Below are 19,093 nucleotides of genomic sequence, written 5' to 3'. Positions count from 1 at the left end.
AACCGGGCAAAGTGAGGCGGAGGAGGTCGGGCCTAGGCGGGAAGGAAGAGGCGGAAAAGGCCCGGCTAGAGGGAGCGAGGAGGCGGCTGACGGAGCTGTGTGGTACGGAAAAAGGCGGAGGACGGCGGGTACGTGAGGGGATGTTCAGGCTGTTTCTTCTCCGGCCCTTCTGGGTGGGCTCGTAGGGGGGTGTTCGCTGCTCTGAGGGGAGTGAGGGGCTAGATTAGAGGAGGGGAAGCGCCTCCACACAAAACAACACGAAAGGACCCATCTCATTGGCATTGCGTTGCTGACCTCCAGGTGCGGCCTGGAGTTCTCCCGGAATTCCAGCTGACCTTCAGACTAAAGAGATCAGTTCTGGAGGACCAACAGGTTTAGGGTGGTCTCTATCTCTGTGGTATACCATAAAGTCTAGGCGAAACAGAATTCCAAGAGTGACAAAGCATCCCTGCTTAGCCCCCTCCCCAAAGTTTACCCTCCCCAAGCTCCACCCCATCACCAAAGTTGGCAACCCTACTAGCTAGGCCTTTGTTGTTTGGCAGAGGGGGGAGGAATGAGAAGAAAGCAAGTATGGGCGGGGGGGGGGGAGGTCAGGCGACCGTGTCCTTTCAAGGGGTGGCTTTGGGGGGGGGGAGGAAGAGATGGTGCCATTCCCTCTCCTTCGCCAACGATTTTCTGAATAGTTGTGCTTCCATTCATAGACTGAGGCGTTAGTTTCATCCATAAGACTCAGTTTGTCTTAAAAAAATTTTGGTGGAGGGACTATAGACAGGGTCTCCCAGCAATGATTGCAAAGGGAATAGTGGAGTAAGTCTGTTGTAGCAAAATAAAACAAAAATCTGGTGTCGCACTGTAAAGCCTAACTATGTTATTTTCTGTATGACGATTCCTGATCTTCCATGAACATACGAAACTGACATAGGCTAAATCAGACCGCTGATCTATCAAGGTCAGTCGTGCCTACTCTGGTTCGCAGCAGATCTTTTGCATCATTAAGTGGTGATGAGCAACGAGGGTTGAACCTGAAACCTCCTGCATGTGGAGCAGATGCGTTACCGCCAGCTTACCAGCCTTTCTTTAATCTGCTCTCTGCTAACTGAGGCCGTTGATCTATCAAGATGAGGGTGACTGTCAGCAGCTCTGTGGCATCTCAGGAGGTGGTTCCTTTTAACTGGAAGAAATGGCAGGCATTGAATTTGGTGATTATGCAAGCAGAGCCACCTTAGAGTGAGTCAGATCACGAGTCTGTTTAGGTCTGTGTTAACTTCACAAGGCTTCTGTAGATGAGAATGCAGCAAAACAGAATTTTTACTGTTCATTGTTTCTAAAAGTACTGCACACAACACAGAATGCGATTATTTATTTAGTTTAAAAATATCCTGCCCTTCCTCCTCCAAGGAGCTCAAAGTGGCAACCCCTCCTCCGTTTATCCCCACAACAACCCTGTGAGGTAGCTTAGGCTGAATGACTGGCCCAAGGTCACCCAGTAAGTTTTATGGTAAATAGAGATTTGAAGCTAGGTTGTCCTGGCCCAGTACTGTAACCACTATGCTGAGTCATTTTAAATCTTGGATGATGGTCTTGCAACTGGTAACAATTGTAATTAATATAACAACCATGTAAGAAATGTTAGGTCTGTATTATTATCCCCATGTTGTGGAGTTGGGGAGAATGGATCATTTTTGAATTATTCAAAAAGGCCTTTTTCTCAGCTAAGAGGGTGGTATTGTAGGAAAGGTGTCCCAGATGTTTCACTAATGAGTCAGGAACCATAGACTTCACTATTATGTTGCCTTACATATTATCTGTTGCTTTAAATATGTACTCCTATATACTACCTGTGCTTCATGTTGTTTAGTGTAAGTCCTAGAATTGATTATGTTCTGTTTCAGCAATTCTTCAACCCCATATTGGATCCTTGCTAATACCACGTCTTTGTAAACTTGTATTCATTTACCCTATGACGTTGTTTATGGAAATGTTCTTGACACTGTATGGAAATGCCTGCCCTCGTCCTTGCCACTGATTATACTATTCTCACACTATGTAATCTGCCTTGAGTCTCAGTAAGAAAGGCGGAATATAAATGACATAAATAAATAATGCAAGGCTACCTTATGAGTTCATATCTTTACTGCAGTAGAGTAACACTGCTACCCTCTGGAATCTGTAGTACTGGCAGGTTTGAATCAGGGATTTCATGATTTGTGGCGCAGCCTCTTCACCACTGTATCAGACCTTAGGGCTAAACTATGCAAACAAACACAAAGCAAAATAACCATCCAAGCAGCAGTTTCTCTGGCTCCTGTAATTAAAAGAAGTCCCCACCTGCCTGTGAAAGGTTGCATTTGAGCTGATCTTGACCAACCTACTTCAGCAAGAAGCTCCACAGAGCCCTGTTTTTCATCACAGCTGTTCTCTTAGACTCAAATCCTGAAGGAATTCCTCAGAATAGAGCCTTCTCCATTCCTTTATGTATAAGATTTATTAGCTGCCTTCACACCTATATTGCAGCATAATATAGCTCGACCATAGTTTAAAAACCATTAAAACAAAACAATGGTATTTAAGCTTTTAAAAAATCCAGTATTTTCACTAGAATAGGCAAGTGTAAAAACAAGAAGAGCATACAAGCTCAAAAAATGGAACGGCCCAATCAGTTAAAAGCAGAAGAAAGCAACGCAATGCAGAACGAAAGTTTTTAGTTCTCAGTAGGACTGGCCTCATTTTTATAGATGATCAAATCTTTCATGGTAAGATATTTCAGACTTCTGCGGCAGCTGTAAAGAAGGACTTGCTAAGTATGGGTGTCTGTCCCACCCCTTCACATGATGGTGATTTAAACAGGCCCTCCCTGGCTGATCTTGGTTCATGGATTCAAGGTTTTGGTATTAACCTATAAAGCCCTAGGTGGACTGGGACCAGCGTATCTGTGGGACCGCCTCTCCCCGTATGTGCTTCATTCCGATTGGGGGATAAACAACTACTGGTGATCCCTGGCCCCAGGGAAGCCCGCCTGGCCTTGACCAGAGCCAGGGCCTTTTCGGTCCTGGCTCCAACCTGGTGGCACTCTTTTTCTAATGACACCAGGGCCCCGCTGGACTTAATATCCTTCTGCTGGGCCTGTAATACAGAGATGTTCCGCCAGGCATATGGTTGGGGCTAGGCTAGGCCTCCATCAGCCTAGATAGAGGAGGAGAAGGGAAGATTGGACCCCTCCCACCCAGAGGAATCCACCATCCAGTTTTTAAATTACAGTTTGAGTGGCAGTTTGATTGCTTCCATTTCGCTGAGTGCTGCTACCTTGTATATTTTTAATCCTGCTTTGTACTGTTGCGCTGTCGTTTTTAAGTAGTTTAAAGATGTAAAGTTTTATAGGTATGTTTTTATTCAATGTAATCTGCCCTGAGCCTGCCTGTGCAGAGAGGGTGGAATAAAAATCGAAAGTAAATAATAATAATAAATGGAGGAAGGTGTCTATATGGGAGTAACAGCTCTCTAAAGGCCCAGAACCATCAAGGCTTTAAAGGTTTAAACCAACCTCATGCCTACTAACTGTCAGAGAAAAGTGCCTGCAGCATTCTTTACTAGCTGAAGTTCCAAACTAGAGCCAGGGTGACGTAGTGGTTACGAGTGTCAGACTGGGATCTGAGAAACCCAGGTTCGAATCCCTCCTCTGCCATGGAACTTGCTGGGTGACCTTGGGTCAGTCACACACTCTCAGCCTACTTGGCAGGGTTGTTATGAGTATAAAACGGAGAAGAGGAGACTGTTGTAAGCCACTTTGGGTCCTCATTGGGGAGAAAGTTAGCATATAAATAAAGTTAAAAAAAAATAGAAATTAAAGGGCAGCTCCACACGGAGTGCTCTACTGTAGTCTAATCTAGTGGTCACCAAGGCATGGGTGACAGCATTGAGGTGCTTTCAGCAAAGGGTACAGCTCATAGATCAGACAAAGCTGAAAAAGGCACCTAGGCCACTGATGCTACTAGGCACCCGGGAGCAGGGAAAGATACAATTATTGTTTGTTTGTTTATAGTCCACCTTTCTCACTGAGCTTCAGGGTGGATTACAGAATATAAAACAATGCAGTAAAACAGTGTAAGATGTACAGGAAACAGCGTGATATGATTTGGTCATAGAACTGGAGAACAAAAAACAAATCCTGTGCCCTTTATAAAAGCATCCTCCTGAAAAATTCCATTTTACCATAGCCTTATTCCTCTTTAAAAAAAACCAAAAACCTTCCAGAACAGTTCTGTTTTATATGTTTGGGGTGCTTTTCCCAAGCCATGAATGGGATGTCTAAACCAGAGTTGTCCTACCTATGATAGCCATTTTCTGTTCTTGCTCGATGAAATAGCTGAAGGCATAGAAGGGGAAACACTTGAGTCCAGATACCTTGTCTCTCAGCTATTTAGCAGTCTGTTTGTGAAAAAGAGCTAGGAGACATTCCTTAATCATTCAGCCTTCATATATTTCATACATGGAATATAGTAGATCCTCATCACATGCAATTTCAGTTCTTCTCTGTCCAATCACACGATGTCGTCTCCAGCCTGTTTTTTCTTCCACCACAATATCGTCCTAATTATTACACCATCACATTTTGCAGGAAAGTTTGTTGTTTTGCTACTGGGAGGCAGTAGGAGACCCGTGTCTTTCAGTAATTGTGGATTTTGCCTTTTGTGGGAATCCTGGGAATGGGCCCCTGCAAATGGCAAGGATGTGCTGTAAATACTTTTTAAAAATCCATAAAGTAGAGAACATATTTCTGTAGAATATATCCATAGCTTTACTTCCTCCTTCCCCACATCTGTTCCCCACATCTGTTCATTAGAATTCCTAGATAAACAGCAGCTACTGGCGGGGCCCATACAAGAGATACAAGAAGCTTTGCAACCACAGCATAGAGCCACATTGACTGTAAAGTTCCTGGGTACCTGTAATATTGGGAAGAGGCACAAAGCGATGTATTCCTCTGAATTTAGCACATGAAAGCTTTAGATATGGAAAAAGCGTGAGGTATTTTTGGCATGTCTGGTAATATTCAGCGTAGTGCCAATTCACCTCTTGTTAGCCCAGCATATCCATCTTTGTGCTCGTTTTGTGCCTCACGTAAGAAGCTTCTGCAAAGCAGAGAGAGAGAGAGTCCTAATTCTTCAGAAACAATTGTTGTGAATTGTGAGTTTGTCCTTCAGTTATTAAGATGCTGATACTCTGTTACTACCTGAACTGCCTTTTGGAAACTGATTGCTTTCTAGGTAAAAAAAAGTAAAGGTAAGGTTAGTTCCCTGGGCAAGCACCGAGTCATTACTGAGCCATGGGGGACGTCACATCACAACGTTTTCTTGGCAGACTTCTTATGGAGTGGTTTGCCATCGCCTTCCCCAGTCATCTATACTTTACCCCCAGGGAACTGGGTACTCGTTTTACCGATCTCGGAAGGATGGAAGGCTCAGTCAACCTTGAGGCGGCTACTTGAACTCGGCTTCCGCCAGGATTGAACTCAGGTCATGAGCACAGCATGGACTGCAGTACTGCTGCTTCCCACTCTGCGCCATGGTGTGTTAGCGCAATTGGTTCTTTATAGAATGTGATGTCTTTCCTAAACCTGCTGACATGACAGCATTCTTGTAGCAACTCCTATAAAGTACGGTGCGGTATGCTGTGGATGGTTTAAAAAAGAAAGTAGAATTACAGTGCAATCCTAAGTAGAGTTACTCCAGTCTAAGCCGATTGAAGACAGTGGACTTAGAATGGAGTAACTCTGCATAGGGTTGCACTGTTACTCTGGTCTAAGCCCACTGAAATAAAATTGGCATGAAAATGCAGTGTAAGTTTCAAAGCGAGGCTTGTGCCACTCCCTGTTGGCCCGCCAAGATATCAAGATATGACAGAGGGGTTCATTGTAACTCTTCAAAACTTAAAATGAAAATAAAGGCCATATGCTGAATGGCTGCAACCATATTTGTTTGTTTATACTGTACCAAATCTGTCATGTTCAGGTTTAAAGCCAAGGTAGAATTGTCTCTTGGAAGACTTAGTCCTCCACCCTCTTTGCATGAAGGAGCCTTGCTCTTCAAGTTCAGCAGCGTCGTTTTCAAGGTCTTAAGGCCAGGCAGGGATGCTTAGTTTGAAGCTGGCTTCAGATGTTGCAGTAGAGAAAGCAGCTAGAGAGAACTCTTGCTCCCTCCCCCATAATACTGGAATTTGTGGGCACCTAAAGAACTTAATGGACAATGGGTTTAGAGCAGATGGAAGGAAGCTCTTCTTTATTCAGTGAGTAATTACGTTGTGGAAGTCACTGCCAGTGCGTATACTGATAGCCACAAGCATAGGTGACTTTAGAAGGGGCTTAGGCAGATGCATGGAAAGTAAGTCGATCAGTGGTTGCTAGCCACAATGACTAAAGTGAACCTTCCCATTCAGACTTCTGAATGCCAGTGCAATATTGAGAAAGGCCTTGGCCTCTGTGCTCTGTTTATTTGGCCCTCCGGGGCAACTGGTTGGCTACTCTGTGAAACTTGATGGACCACTGACTGGTCCGATCCAGCAGGACTCTTCTAATGTAAGTGTTAGAGAGAGGAGGAAAAAGTCTCGGGACTGATCTTGTTCAAGCGGCAGTCTGTGATTGAAACTCAAGACCTTAACTACAGACCTGTTGCCTTCTTCCACAGCAGAGAACTCCAGTAGAAATGGAAGCCCCCATGTGTTTGTATGTTTGATTTGTATCCCACTGTTTGACCGGAGCCCTCAAAGCAGCCCTCAACTTCTGCAAATTCAATTTTTTTAAATTAAAAACCCTTTCAATTTAGGGAAGGGTTGATCCACCTGAACCAGGAACTAGCATGGTGTCTTTGCCTCCTTCTGGTTCTCTCACATGGGGCAGTTGGTCTTACTGTAAAACTTAATACTCATATTTAGTTTTGAAACTTTCTGTGGTGCTTCCCACTGATACTAGACTTGAGGTCGCTCAGCTTTCATTGGCTATGTAAGATCTCTTTATTGCTAAGGTTTGGTTTGAAAACTTTCTAAAATTCTTTTTATCTTTGGGGAAGATAACAATTCTCTTCAGAGATCAGTTAGGTCAATATGTGCAACTGAGATAAGAGGAGAAACGTTCCAGTTCTTGTTACCGCAAAAACAGAGTTCTGTAACTGAAAACACATTTATTGATTGGGAGTTTTGAAAAGTCCTGACAAGGAGAGGGAATTCTTTCCACTCGTGCTCCCCAAATTTTTTTAAAAAAATGCTTTTATAAAGGTTTCTTTTTCATATGTTTGGACAAACTGGATGATGTTAACCCTTTGGCAGTATCGCTGCTTTAACAGAGCAATAGAAATTCTACAAAAGAATCCTGCATGTGAATCTATATTTTCAGTGCTCTGCTTCTTCCAAATGTCCTTGGGATTTTGTCAGCAGCTTTCTCTTTCTTTCAGGTTCAGCAGTACATCTTAGGCATGGCAGACCACAAGATCTCTCCTGGTCAGCAAGTGGCAGTCATTTGGGATCGCCACTCTTCCCCTGAGGCACTCCAGAATTTTGTACAGAATATTCAGGCTGCTGTGGGAGCTGAAGGTCACGTATCAGTAGAAAATCTCAATCAACTACTGCAATGTAAGACCTGAGAAATATTCATCTTGTGCTGAGTAGACATGAGGTAGACATTGCGGAGTGTTCCATCTAGAGATGAGTTAATAATGTCCCGTGTGTCTCTGACAAAACGCTCCTTGCAAGTAGCAAGGGGCAAATGGTGAGCAGGACAGGTCGTGGGGGTCTGAGGATAGGGCTGACCAATCTGTTTGTGCAAGGACTGTGGATCTCCTCCTCTCAGCAATCACTTCTGGACCCAGGAAAGTTGATTCATGGAGTCGTAGGACTCGCGTGAAGAAACAGCCGTGCGAGTCAGGGGGATGTAATGAGGAAGGGCAAAAGAGGGTGCTCCCCTTTCCATCACATCAGTGGAGCTCTGCTGATGGAACAGACCGGAAAGGCATATTTCCTGTAACTCCAAGAATCAACTTTGCTGGGAGGAGGGGAAAGCAGGGAAGATCTGCAGCTGTAGGTGTCTTCCGCTAACACATCTGGATCCAATCCTATGTGTGAGATGGCAGATAACACTGCTTGCGCCATGTGACGTTTACAGTCTGTTGTACAACGTGGGTGGGACATGACTGTAAATGGGAAGGTCAATATGTATTCTTTTGATACTGACTTATCTGCGTAGCATAATTCTGATGTTGCAAGTTTTGTCTGGTGGTTGGCTTACACTATTTGAAAGTGAACTAAACTGAAGCTTTCAAGAGTTGATACAAGAAATGTTTTCCCAAAGCCATTTTGATTTCTTTCCCAGTTATATGCACCATGCCACCTTATCATGTATTTTTTATAATAGGTATATGCAGGAAGAAAGAGCATAGAATGGGTATCTTCTGAACTGGATATGTCCACATTTTGTCTTTTCAGCATCCCACAGGGAGTCCAGTTTTGATGTGGTACTTTCAGGTCTGACACCCGGCAGTTTGACAGTGCACAGTACAGAAATTCTGGCTGAAATAGCTCGGATTGTCAAGCCGGGGGGGCGTGTCCTTTTGAAGGAAGTGGTAACAGCTGAAACAGGTAAGGAGGAGTTGGGCCCTTTTCATGCTTTTCAACCATGGATTTAAAAAAATTAGTTGAAGAAGAAGCAAAAGAGCTGTTCTTGGATCTCGGGCAACTTGATGATGAAAGTGTGTATTGAGGTCAGGGCTGAATTAATAATAATAATAACATTTGATGTATATTCCGCCCTTCAGGACAACTTAATGCCCGCTCAGAGCAGTTTACAAAGTATGTTATTATTATAATTGAAGTTGATTTCATCAGCTGCAGTTCGACAGTATCTGTACCATAAACATCTGATTGCTTCGATAAGCACCAGAAGTTGTGCTGCGCGGGTCAAGTTGCACCACTTTGAAGATGGCCTTTCCTGTGCTTAACAAAGGACAAATAAGGAACTGAGATGTCAAGATAACACTCACTTGACCATCACAGTTACAGTGTGGTGTCGAGACCAAAGAGTGAGGGGTTTAGGTTTGGGGTAGGCCACCAATGTGAGCAAAAGTGTTGTCTTTAAGTTCAGGCACAGCTAAGAATCGCTGGTCAGATGCAAAGGCGATGCGAGTCCTGTGATATCGCACAAGCTATTGTAAACGACAGGGTAGACAAGCCCTTTCTGAGATCCAGCAAGCCTGCTGCTTTACAACACGGCTTTTGAGCAGGTTTCTAATCCTGCTCCTGTAAAACACAGCGCGGGCAAGCAAGATATGGTAAACTCACTGGTGACCAGCCTGGTAACTGGTGGAGAGGTGTTGGGATTCAGCCTCTAGAAAGTCTGTTGAATTGCCTTAGTGACAACTTGGGAATCATTCAATCTTATTAATAGATAGATCATCTTCCGGTAGTGCCTAAAGTGATTCAGAAGCATCTAAACGAAGGGCAGGCTGAAGCGTTCTTTCCTTCAGAAATTCTGTTGGGTTGTCAAGTTCTGTGCACCACACCCTCTTAATTACGGGCTTTGCTTTCTACTTGTCCCAGGTAACAACAGCAGGCTCAAGGCAATAACCAAGCTCCCCACAGCCCTGACACTCTCTGGATTGGTGGAAGTGAAGGAGGTATGCATAGGAATCCACAGTGATTTTTATAACAGCCTCTTTTGGGTTTACATATATCAACCAGCAATGGTATTGAAATGCTTTACTTGGGATTGTGGATGAAACTTTTACCAAAAAACACAACATGTTTATACTTTGCCTTTTCAAGGATAGTGCATGTTGGCTAACAACATGCTTTTTAAAAAATAGTCTTTTTTTAATTAAAGTGATAATTGATAACGTTTCTGTTGGGCAAGTTGGGCTTTGCCGCAATAGATTTGAACTGTGTTAACAACTTGCTTTGTCTCGCTTTCCAGTTGCAGAAAGAGCCTTTATCGCCTGAACACACACGGTCTCTCCAGAAGCAGCTAGGATCTCAGTGCAATGAACTCTTCTCTGTTGAGATAGAAGGCAAGAAGCCCAACTTTGAAGTGGGATCCTCAAGTCAACTCAAACTTTCTTTTGTCAAGAAACCTGTTCCGTCAGGTAAGAGGGAAGTGGGTGGAGGTCTCCCCTCTTCGCACTGTGCATATGGGCAAATACATACACTGTAGAGATCCAGGGTAGTATAATAGTTTCAGATGACATCTGGGAAACCTTGAGTTGAAATCCTTACCATGCTATGAAGGTCACACTGAGACCTTGGGTTGAGATAGAAGAGAACGTCTAAATCACAGGGTTGTTGTGAGCAACCTGAATAGCCCAGACTAGACTGAGCTCATCAGAGTTTGGAAGCTAAGCAGGGTTGGCCATGGTTAGTACTTGGATGGGAGACCAGGGTTGCTGTGCAGAGGAAGGCCTTGTCTGTCTCCTTGAGAACCCCATGAGGAGTCTCCATAAGTCAGTTGCAACTTGACGGCACTTAATTAATTTGTGGAGGTAGAATGGCAGGGAGAGAACTATCAATAATAGTCATAATAAAAATTAAATGGATAAGAATCTAAACTTGCTGAATTCTTCAGTAGGAGACATAATAATAGCCTGGAAGATTATTGGAAGGTTACTTTTGAAAGCTTGGTCCTCTGCTGTTCTCCAGTGTACAACATGGTGTTGCTCATAGCTGTGTGATTTTCAAAAGAGTCGCCGGCCTGACAGTGACGAGCTTTTTGTGTTGCTTTATTAAAGACAACTTGCAGTAACCCAGCGGACACCACAAGAGCACTTTTTTGAACCCTGGCATTAGATAAGCAGCACTCTAAGATTTGGCCTTCTTAGCCTTTGTAAATGTTAAGGTGGCCAGCTGCCTTTCAAAGCATACAAGAAGTAAGAAATTCTAGAAGATGCAGAATGAGAGTGGAATTCGTTTTTAACTTATATATCTATATCTTATATATCCTTTTGCTAAGGATAACAGAACTTGGGTAAAACCAGTGGTTGGAATAGGTGGGTTTCTCGGTGAGAAAGGTGGAATAGAAATAAAAATAGATAAATAAAATAAAGTAAAACAAACACATCATAACTAAATTACCTTGGACAGGATCTTGCCGCTCTCTTCTGCTATGGGAACACCACTTCTAGCTTTCCTTTATATTTTTTTTCCCTTTAAAATGCATGTAGTGGCAAGGACATAATATGCCAAATCTTCCAAAGATGTTTTTGCAAGCTTCATCTCATCCTCCATTCCCCCAGTTCCTATAATGATTTCAGAAGATGCTAAATGTCTTGTGACCTGAGTGGGAGAGAGGTTATTATTAGCTCTGGGACAACCGCCAGCAATGCCTTTATAGGCAACTCCAACTGTCCTGATGGTATTGGGGAGGGGGCAGGTGGTGGCTCTCAGCTGGGCAGAATAATCCTTGGAACAATGGAGAGGAGTCAGTTTAAATAGTACATTTGGTCCAAGCCAAACCAGAGCTCTCTTACTCCACCCTTGTTGCTACCCTCCCTCCAGAAATTGGCCTTCAGAGGTGTATATGAAAGCCATCATGTACAATTTGTCCCATCCCCTTTTAAAGTCACCCATGTTAGACTCTGTAACAATGAATCTCACAAGTTGTGTTTGTGCTGCATGGCAAAGTACTTTCTCTTGTCCCTCCATTCTAGTATATTCTGAGAGGAAGAAAAAAATCTATTTCCATTTTCTTAAGACCATGCATAATTTTACAAATTATAATAATAACAACTGTGCTTATATACCACTCTTCTAGACAGATTAGTGCCTCACCCAGAGCGATGAACAAGTTAGTGTTGTTATTATCCCCACAATACAGCTGGGGCTGAGAGGCGTGGCTTACCCAAAGGCCACCTACTGAGTTCATGGCAGTAGGTAGAGTGCTGATTCGCAGCTGAACCACTTAACCACTGTGTTACCCCAGCCCCTGTTAACTGGATTTTTTCTAAGCTGAGAAGTCCCGTTTTTTGATACAGAAGGTTCTCCAACACTTTGATCATTTTCATTTTTCCCCCACCCCCGGCACTTTTTCAAAATCTAATGACATTTTGGGAAGATCAGAGCTGTATACTGTATTTCCAGTGTGATTGCACCATAGGTCTGTATGAGGGCATTACAATATTTGCAGTCTTATTTTCAGTTCCTTTCTTTATACTCGAAGCATGCAGTTTGCTTTTTCTATCACTGCCATGCAGAGTCAATGATGCAGAGAAGTTAGCCGTGTTAGTCTGTGGTAGCAAAATCAAAAAGAGTCCAGTAGCACCTTTAAGACTAACCAATTTTATTTTAGCATAAGCTTTCGAGAACTTGATTCTCAAAAGCTTATGCTAAAATAAAATTGGTTAGTCTTAAAGGTGCTACTGGACTCTTTTTGATTATGCAGAGTCAATGTATTTCCATTGCGCTATCCACTACAGATATCCTTCTTGCTTGTCTCTTGCAGTTTAAATCTCAGCTGCATGCATGTAAAGTTTTGGAGGTTTTACTCCAGTGTGGATCACTTTACACTTGAACCACGTTTGCCCTATTGTTGCCTACTCGGAAAGACCCTCTTGGAGCTCTTTGTAGTCTGCCTCGGTTTTCACCATTTTGTTTCTTGTGCTGTGTCTCTAGCTGCCAAGCTTTCTATATAATAATCAATGAAAGACTTATCTTGGATGTGCTGCAGTAGATTTTCCATAGTTACATTTGAAAAATATATTTAACGAGGTTCTCTTTTAACAAGCGTTATAGAACCATTTAGCTTCAGCCCAGTTAAAGATCCCCAGAATGGCAATAGTTTGACCTCTTTTTCTTCCTTGTTGCGGTCACATGAGCTGCATCATTTCACTACTGCTGTAGTTCCCCCCTTAGCCTCAAATTGCTCCATATTCTTTTCTTTTTTTCCAGAAAAGCCGTCTGTGGATCCTACTGCTGCAAAGCTCTGGACTCTTTCTGCCAGTGATATGAATGATGAGGACATGGTAAGTGTGAAAAGACTTATTTATGCATTAATTTTATTTATAGATTACCTTTTTCATTGAAACTTGTGGCCGATTACCAAAATTAAAAATAATGCAATAGAAACAGGGTAAGACATATTGTAAAAATGTAATAAGATTGATTACAAAATTAGAAAGCTGTTCACTAAAAACTGTAGAAGATAAGACATATAAATAATGCAATAACTGGATTACAGATGTTAAAAAGCAATGCAGTAAGAACAAGGTAATAGAATAAACAGTGCGATATACAGCCCTGTTCTCTTTTATAATAGTGCCCTTGTGAACAATTCCATTTTACTACAGCTCTATTCTCTTTATAAAAATACCCTCCTGAACAATTCTAGTTTACATGTTTACCGTAAAAGATACAGAAAAAAGCAACATCTGCTAAAGCAAACAATACATTTTAGATATGATCTCACTGTGAAGTAGCCATGGGATTTTGCAGCAACACAAGTTCTACTGTACCTTTCTAAAATGGAAATGGTCATCAGTTTCATATCCTTAACTTCTTGGCTGTTAGGATCTCCTGGATTCAGATGAGCTTCTGGATTCTGAGGATTTGAAGAAGCCAGATCCTGCTTCCCTGAAAGCCCCTTCCTGCAAAGAATCTGGAAAGAAGAAAGCCTGTAAGAACTGGTGAGTCCCGAGATCTGTGCGGATACTCAAAGTACACACAAAGAAAAACTGTACACAGATTGTATGTGCGTTCACCGTAATATGTCCACAGGGCTCCTGTGAAGTAGGTTATACTGAAGTGACTCATTCAAGATCATCTCGTAATCTGCCGCCGAGTGGGGATTTGAAGCCAGACCTTTCTGGTCCTATTGCTGTTTTTAGAAGGACACGTTGGGAACAAATGTAATGTGTGTTGTTCCCAGAGTGCAAGGGTATCCCCCATGCAAAGGTGTCACTATAGGAGTCCCACACCTCGTTGCTTTGGAAACTGCTGTGTAATGGCTACTCTGACCAATCAACTTGTATCCTCCTGTTTCTTCTGTAGCACGTGTGGTCTTGCCGAAGAGCTGGAGAAGGAGAAGGAGAACTCGCAGCCAAAATCAGCTTGTGGAAATGTAAGGGATGTACATTCACTTCACTTGTTCCTAGAGGAGTTTTTTTTTTTAATCTAGGAGTGTTTAGGATTTAATGCCAGCTACATAAGACTGTTCATGTGTATTTGTTTCATTTTTATTCCTGCCATTTCCTCCAAGAGGTTCAGGATAGCCTTATACCATTCTCCTTTCCTCCATCTTATTCTTGAGGTAGGTTCAACTGAGAGAGAGAGAGAGAGAGAGAGACTGAGCTCAACTGGCCAAAAGTCACCTAGGAAGCTCCTGGTCAACTGGGTATTTGAACCTAGGTAGACCTGGTGCTGATGCTCATCTGGCACCTTAACCACTACACAACCACCCTCACAAAATTCCTTACTACTTCAGTGTAGGGAATAGCATATACCTTGCAGACGTGATCAGTGTGTCTTGAAATATAAAGAACAACATGGCTACATCAGACCAAATGTCCATCTGGCCCAGCATGCTGTTTCTCACCGTGGCCTCTGAAAAAGCTGTCAGCAGGCATGGTGGTGGCAGCCTTCCTTTGCTGTTGGTTTTCAGAGCTCTCACTGCCTCTGAATTTGAAGGTTCCACTTTGCCATCATACCAAATAGCTGTTGAGAAGTTCATCCTCTGTGAGTTTGCCTAGTCCCCTATTTAAAGCAATCTAAGAGCCAAACTGCACAAGACACCTGATAATGTGTTCTTCACGTGTCAGGTCCCGCAAGGTTCCCTGGGTAGTGTAATCTTACAAAGAACAGCCTTTTGATGCGATTCTCCGCCAGGGGAAGAGCAATGGGAAAGATTCTCTCTCTGTCTCTTACAAAAAGCCTCTGCTTGGGTTTTCCTCTGGGAGTTCAGGAGTGGGTTGCTGGTGGTGGACGTAACAGGAGGCAGAAAATCCAGGGCCGTTTTCTGCAAGAGAGACGGGGAGAGAGAATCCCCCCACGCAAGCGCGCACACACCACTTTTCTCCTCGGTGGAGAATTGGATCGCAGATTCTCTTTCTTGCAAAAAGCCGCCCAGGGAACCTTGCAGGACCCGACACGCACCCAGGCATCTCTAAGATTGTTATTTTCGCTAGATCTTGTGGCAGTAAATTCCTGAGCTGATTGTGTGTTACGTTAAGAAGCACTTGCTTTTTGTGTGTCCTGAATCTAGTCCCTGACAATTTCATCAGATGACCCTAGGTTCTAATATAGGGGAAGGGTAGATTTTTCTGTCCATGATGTTCTTCACCATGTATACATGTGGTATGAAGCACTACAGCTTCTATAGGCTTGTACACACAGCAAAATACACACATGCATTCATTACAAGTGACACGGAGTTTGCTACACAGAAGTGAGAACCTTTGGAAGTACTGGCCATGTGTGAAGTGCCAGCAGCACAGAAAATATAAGTTGCATCCTCTTTACTTGGCCATCTCCATGTGGTATCATGTGTGTTTGTCCCTCATCAGGCCCTGGTTGGCTTGTCCTAGGTTTGGCTAAGAGTTGCCCTAGTAAAGGAACCAAACCAGCAGTGGCTGATTGACTAATGCAGGGTGTTATGGATGATTCTGGTTAGGCCTGATAGGTGTGCACTTAGGAAGCTGCAAGCGTCTAGTTAGCTTTCCTATATCAAATAATTTAACTCCCTGTAAGAGGTAAAATGCCACAGATAATGTTTTAGGTTCGTTACCTGATAATAGTACACAAGTAATACTATCACAGAATCTCTGCTTCCGTTCTAAGCCTGATGATTATTTAGTATTCTTAATAACCACTCTATCAACAGAAAATCATACCATCCGTTGTAACAGTTACAAAGACCATTAAGGAAATCAATTACATGAGTCCCCCCCGCCCCATCCCCCCCAATCTTACCCAAAGATAATAAGGTCACAGGCAAGGAGCCCCTTTTAGGATGAAGTTTCTGATCAATTCAACTTGTCAAATTTATAGGGTTACAGAACTTATCTCCTTACAATAGCTATCTGTCCCACTTCAAAGGGACTCACATTCTTGGCTAATTTATAACTTCAAACACCAGATAAGGTTATCCAAATTTGGAACAAAATATATAAAAATAGTTCATTCTTGCTACCTCTTACCTTAATCAAGACTATGCAAAATTAGTGATTACAAGTCTTCTCATGCACGTGAATATCTTTTGGTCCTCAACTAACATATCTATCCATGAGTAATATCACCAGCTTCTGTGAAGTTAGACCGTCTTGCCATTTCCAGACATGCTCTGCACCTGAGCCTTACTATATTGTATATAGTGACATGAGTTAGACGGCTCTTCTAATCTACATGAGGGCATACAACTGTGTTATACTCCATTGTTTCATGCACCTATCCAAGATTGTTCTATTCTAGGTCTCTAGACTCCCTCTGTGGCATGTCTAGTTATGGGGTTTGGCTAGCCCTGTTTCTTTGTGCGAAGCAATCTTCTATGACTTGCTTGATCATATCCAGCAACTGTTTTCCTATAGTTCAAGCCATATCCATGACAAGGGCTTCCTAATCTTGTTGAGCCTGTAGGCAGGTTTTGAAATTTGGATACCGGTATTGTCACCACCACCAAATGGCTGTTATGAAAAGTCTTTTCAATGTGCTTTAGCAGGGTTTTTAGAGCAATATCTAGTGCAAGCCACTCTCTGCAATGAAACCAGTGAAAACGGTGAAACTGTACTTCTTTGCCTCTGGAGTGAAGCTGACTCTCTCTCTCCTCTGTGCAGTGTTACCTGGGGGATGCGTTCCGCTGTGCCAGCTGCCCTTATCTTGGCAAGCCAGCTTTTAAACCTGGGGAGAAGATCCTCCTGAACGAAAACAACCTGCATGATGCCTGAGATGGGTGATGATACCAAAGCCTCTTTTTGGCCTGCAGCTGCTTGATGGCATTCAGGTGCCTTGCTCTGCTGGCAAAACTCAGACACAAAACTTCAGGCAGCCTGAAGACAGATGGACAGCTGTATGCAAATAAGGGGAAACTCGCATTCCAGACTAGCATCCATGTAGCAGATACATCATCAAGATACAGTTGTGAATATTAGTGGTTCTTAACCTAAGCACTGGCCATTGTGACGTCCCTAGGCGACGGGGTTGTCTCTCTTTACTGGCAACGTGCCCTTTGTTTACCCAAGACCTCTAGAGCAGGCACCAAGGGCTGCTGTGCCTTGCTGAGCTGCCGTCCCAGGATTTTTTGTGTGTGCGCCAAATGCAGAACTGCAAAAGCATAATACTGAGACCACCATAGGAGGATCCAGAATTAAAGTTGTGAGTAGAACCATCTCCGTCCCACCTCTCATTTCAGGGAATAGACCATCCCCGCTTAGCTGACGTTTTGATTTCCACTGGTGAAATAGCAGTGAAAGCCTATCACACTGGGAAACTTACTGACCAGAATAGCGTGATGATGAGTTTTTGAGGGATGGTGCAGTCCCATGCAGTTTTACTCTGGGCTAAGTCTGTTGGAATCAATGGGCCTAGGCCAGCCATAATTCTCCATATGATACATGCTTGGCACTAGTGGTATTTTGCTGAATAGTTGCCGATGGCGGCTTCTTTAGAGTTAGTATAATTTTTTTATTATTCAGTAGTGGTAGCCCAGCAATGGATTCTTCGCAGCAGAAGGGAGTGGAGTTAAGCTCTTTTTTGTTGTTGTTGTTGTTGTTGTTGCTGCAAAAACATTTTTTTTTTAATTTTGCGTAGTACAATTTGTCATGGAGGGAAAAGCCAACTGTCCCTTTTATGGTGCCTGGTTCTTGCATGTTGCCACTAGGCAGGGGGCAGCCTGGGAAGCAGCTTGCTCGCTCAGGAGGGAAGCTCCATAGCATTCCTGTGTTAAAAAGGCAGCACCCTTTCTGCAGCCACCTCAGGATTGGGCAAGGAAGTGCTCCTGGGCTTTTGGGGTCCAGAACCTTAAGAGCAGATTGGGTACCTTGTCTGAGAGCCCATGTGAGGTGTCTCCTCAAAGACTGCTGTCTGTGTGGATGGGGCTGATGTCCAGCACCTGTAAGTTCCTTTTTGGTTAGTACTTGTTCTCTTTTTATTTACTTTAGCTTGTAACCTTTAGACTGTTTGCATTGTACTCTAAGTTGAGGCTGTAGTAAATGAAGTTGTTTGCAATGATTCTTTCTCGCACACCTGACTGCAAAGCCAGAGCTACCGAAATCCTTCTTAGGGCAGTTGCTCCCCAAGTCAAGTGCCCTGGAACTGGGAGAGACTCCCAAGGAACAGGGAGGGCTAACAGTCAATGGCAGTGGCAGCAAGAAGAGGGCCTTCCCCTACTTCAAGAGTGCTTTGCCAGTCTTCACATGGATGCTTGGTGTGCCACTGTATTTGAAGTTGGCAGGGGTGGGTGGGGGGCAGACTGAAGAATGCAGTAGGTTGACTGTATCAGCTGCATCCATTGTAGCACTGTGAACTGACCGTGACTATTCCAGAATAAAATTTTGTGTGAAATCAATTTTGGATGTTCTAATGGAGATGTTCTCTATCATCTTGCCTGCTGGTCCTCCAGGAACATGCAGGCGGTTTTAGGATGCCCCATCCTCTGGTGTTATGGCCAAGTGTTGCTTGAACTCAAAGCAGAGCTTTGTTAACTGTACTGGAGATTGATTTTGCATTGTGATAATGAAGCAGCTGGTAAAAGAGTTAATAGAAATCAAATGGAGTCATATTACATATTGAACACAGGTTTTTCAGGGCAACAAATACAAGTCACCTCAGTCACCTCAGGATTGGGTATTATACCTATACTCAGGGCTTTTTTCCTGGGAAAAGAGGTGGTGGAACTCAGTGGTGGAACTCAAGACCGCACAATGACATCACTTTGGGTCAGCTGGAACAAGGGGGGAGTTTTTTAAAGTTTAAATTGCCCTTGGCAAAAATGGTCCCATGGCCAGTGGCCCCTCCCCCTGATCTCCAGACAGAGGGAAGTTTAGATTGCCTTCTGTGCTGCTTGGCAGCGCGGAAGGCAATCTAAACTCCCCTCTGTCTGGAGATCAGGGGGCGGGGCCACCGGTCATGTGACCATTTT

At 43.5% G+C, this 19,093-nt stretch overlaps 1 protein-coding gene across 1 annotated transcript; it reads left to right on the top strand.

The window, feature by feature from the left end:
- The first annotated feature begins 26 nt into the window (after nucleotides 1-26).
- On the top strand, nucleotides 27-18,520 carry CIAPIN1 (cytokine induced apoptosis inhibitor 1). Its single transcript, XM_055000132.1, has 9 exons — nucleotides 27-128; nucleotides 7,443-7,620; nucleotides 8,470-8,622; nucleotides 9,580-9,656; nucleotides 9,953-10,121; nucleotides 12,916-12,989; nucleotides 13,534-13,649; nucleotides 14,014-14,083; nucleotides 16,791-18,520. Exons 2-9 carry the CDS (start codon nucleotides 7,464-7,466, stop codon nucleotides 16,899-16,901), a joined length of 927 nt encoding a protein of 308 aa, XP_054856107.1. The 5' UTR covers nucleotides 27-128; nucleotides 7,443-7,463; the 3' UTR covers nucleotides 16,902-18,520.
- Nucleotides 18,521-19,093: the final 573 nt, after the last annotated feature.

The sequence above is a fragment of the Eublepharis macularius genome, chromosome 16 (genome assembly GCF_028583425.1).
Source record: "Eublepharis macularius isolate TG4126 chromosome 16, MPM_Emac_v1.0, whole genome shotgun sequence".
Classification (NCBI taxonomy): Eukaryota; Metazoa; Chordata; class Lepidosauria; order Squamata; family Eublepharidae; genus Eublepharis; species Eublepharis macularius.
This window is presented reverse-complemented; position numbering and strand designations above follow the sequence as displayed.